At 49.6% G+C, this 1,741-nt stretch overlaps 1 protein-coding gene across 1 annotated transcript in view; it reads right to left on the reverse strand.

The window, feature by feature from the left end:
- The window catches only part of LOC105548664 (putative V-set and immunoglobulin domain-containing-like protein IGHV4OR15-8), a 4,520-nt gene extending 3,913 nt beyond the window's left edge, over positions 1–607 (reverse strand). Inside the window, exons 1-2 of the mRNA XM_011992816.1 lie at positions 494–607; positions 7–410 (exon numbers count right to left, since the gene is read on the reverse strand). Of these exons, the coding sequence (XP_011848206.1) occupies positions 7–410; positions 494–539 (450 nt within the window). The 5' untranslated portion in view covers positions 540–607. The remainder of the gene's footprint in view (positions 1–6; positions 411–493) is intronic.
- Positions 608–1,741: the final 1,134 nt, after the last annotated feature.

Consider the following 1,741-nt stretch of genomic DNA (forward strand, 5'->3'; position numbering starts at 1 on the left):
GCGCGCCCCCTGCTGGTCCTGAGCGGCACCTGCGCCCGCCCCCTCCGCCTCCCTGCAGGGAGGTTTGTGTCTGGGCTCACACTCACCTCCCCTCACTGTGTCTCTCGCACAGTAATACACGGCCGTGTCCGCGGCGGCCACAGAGCTCAGCTTCAGGGAGAACTGGTTCTTGGACGTGTCTCTTGAAATGGTGACTCGACTCTTGAGGGAGGGGTTGTAGTAGGTGTTCCCACTACTACCATAGATACGCCCAATCCACTCCAGTCCCTTCCCTGGGGGCTGGCGGATCCAGTTCCAGCCATAACTACCGCTGATGGAGCCACCAGAGACAGCGCAGGTGAGGGACAGGGTCTCCGAAGGCTTCACTAGTCCTGGGCCCGACTCCTGCAGCTGCACCTGGGACAGGACCCCTGTGAACAGAGAGACCCACAGTGAGCCCTGGGATCAGAGACAGCCTCCCATATCGTCATATCTGCATCCCCGAGACACTCACATCTGGGAGCTGCCACCAGGAGGAGGAAGAACCACAGGTGCTTCATGTTCTTGCACAGGATGTCCGTGACTCTCAGAGAACATTTCCCATGTGAGCTGGACCCTGAATTTAAGGAACTGTGTGGTGGTTTCCTGCGGGTGCCTAAGTGAAGATTTGCATGTGGGTGGTGCCTTTGTATGGAAAGGTGAAAAGGGATGAGGGAGGCCCCAGTCTTTGCGGCTCACCCTGAGAGGAGGATGCTGGCTGTGCCCTCTAAGAACTCAGTTCTCTTCCTGGGGCCTCCCGTCACGAAGCCCAGAGTGCTCTTCTTCCAGGTAGGGAGATGTACTGAAGGAGCTGGTCTGGGAGATGAGTGTGATCATGGATCGAGGACAGATTTTGGAATAGGTTCAATGCTGTTCTACCCGTGAAGATTTATATGAAACCAACCAAACATCCAGGTTATCTAAATTGTCAAATCTCCATTCAAAACATTAGGGCAGCAGCTAAACATATTCGTCACAGTGAATTTATATAAACCTACATCCATGTAATGTTTATTGTAATTCAGCATATCCATCATGGTTAGAGGGAATATATCTGTCCCAGAGCGTGCGTCATAAAAAAGAAAAAAAAAATCGGAGACCTTCCCTTTTGTGAACGTTTGAAGTTTGGGATTCTGTCTGCAATCTCAGGAGAAGGTAGTGGGATGTATCTCCAACCGTGTCAATGTGTCATGCTGAGAATGTGGCCTGACCTTTATACACTTCTGTGTGAATAGATGCAGTTTGGGGATCACAGTGACAATTTCAGTCAAAAACTATAATAGGTCAGCACAGGAGCATAGTCTCATCATCAAGATTAGTGCAATTGCCTTTCCTGGGAACAAGAGAGAACATCTGTGAGCCCTCCCCACTGAGAGCACAAGGAACTCTGGTTCTTCCCTGACAGGTCACACTTCTGAAACATGGCTGGACAATGACACTCAAGCCCAGAGTCGTCACCCACATATTCATCATTTCAGGTACACCTGTGTCTGAAAGACTTTCTCCTTCATTGAATTGCATGAACATACCTTAGAATTTGCGGTATTACATCTTGGGCATATGACATTAGTTTGGTGAATTATATAATAAATAATCTATCTCCATGGATGTGGGTAACAGGAGAGTCATCAGAAGTTGGGTGTGTTTCAACATCAGGACAAACCTGGGCTCTCTTGTTAGGACTGAACAAGTGAGCTGACCTGTGGGACAACAGAGGGAAAGA

The sequence above is a fragment of the Mandrillus leucophaeus genome, unplaced genomic scaffold, assembly GCF_000951045.1.
Source record: "Mandrillus leucophaeus isolate KB7577 unplaced genomic scaffold, Mleu.le_1.0 Scaffold1108, whole genome shotgun sequence".
NCBI lineage: Eukaryota > Metazoa > Chordata > Mammalia > Primates > Cercopithecidae > Mandrillus > Mandrillus leucophaeus.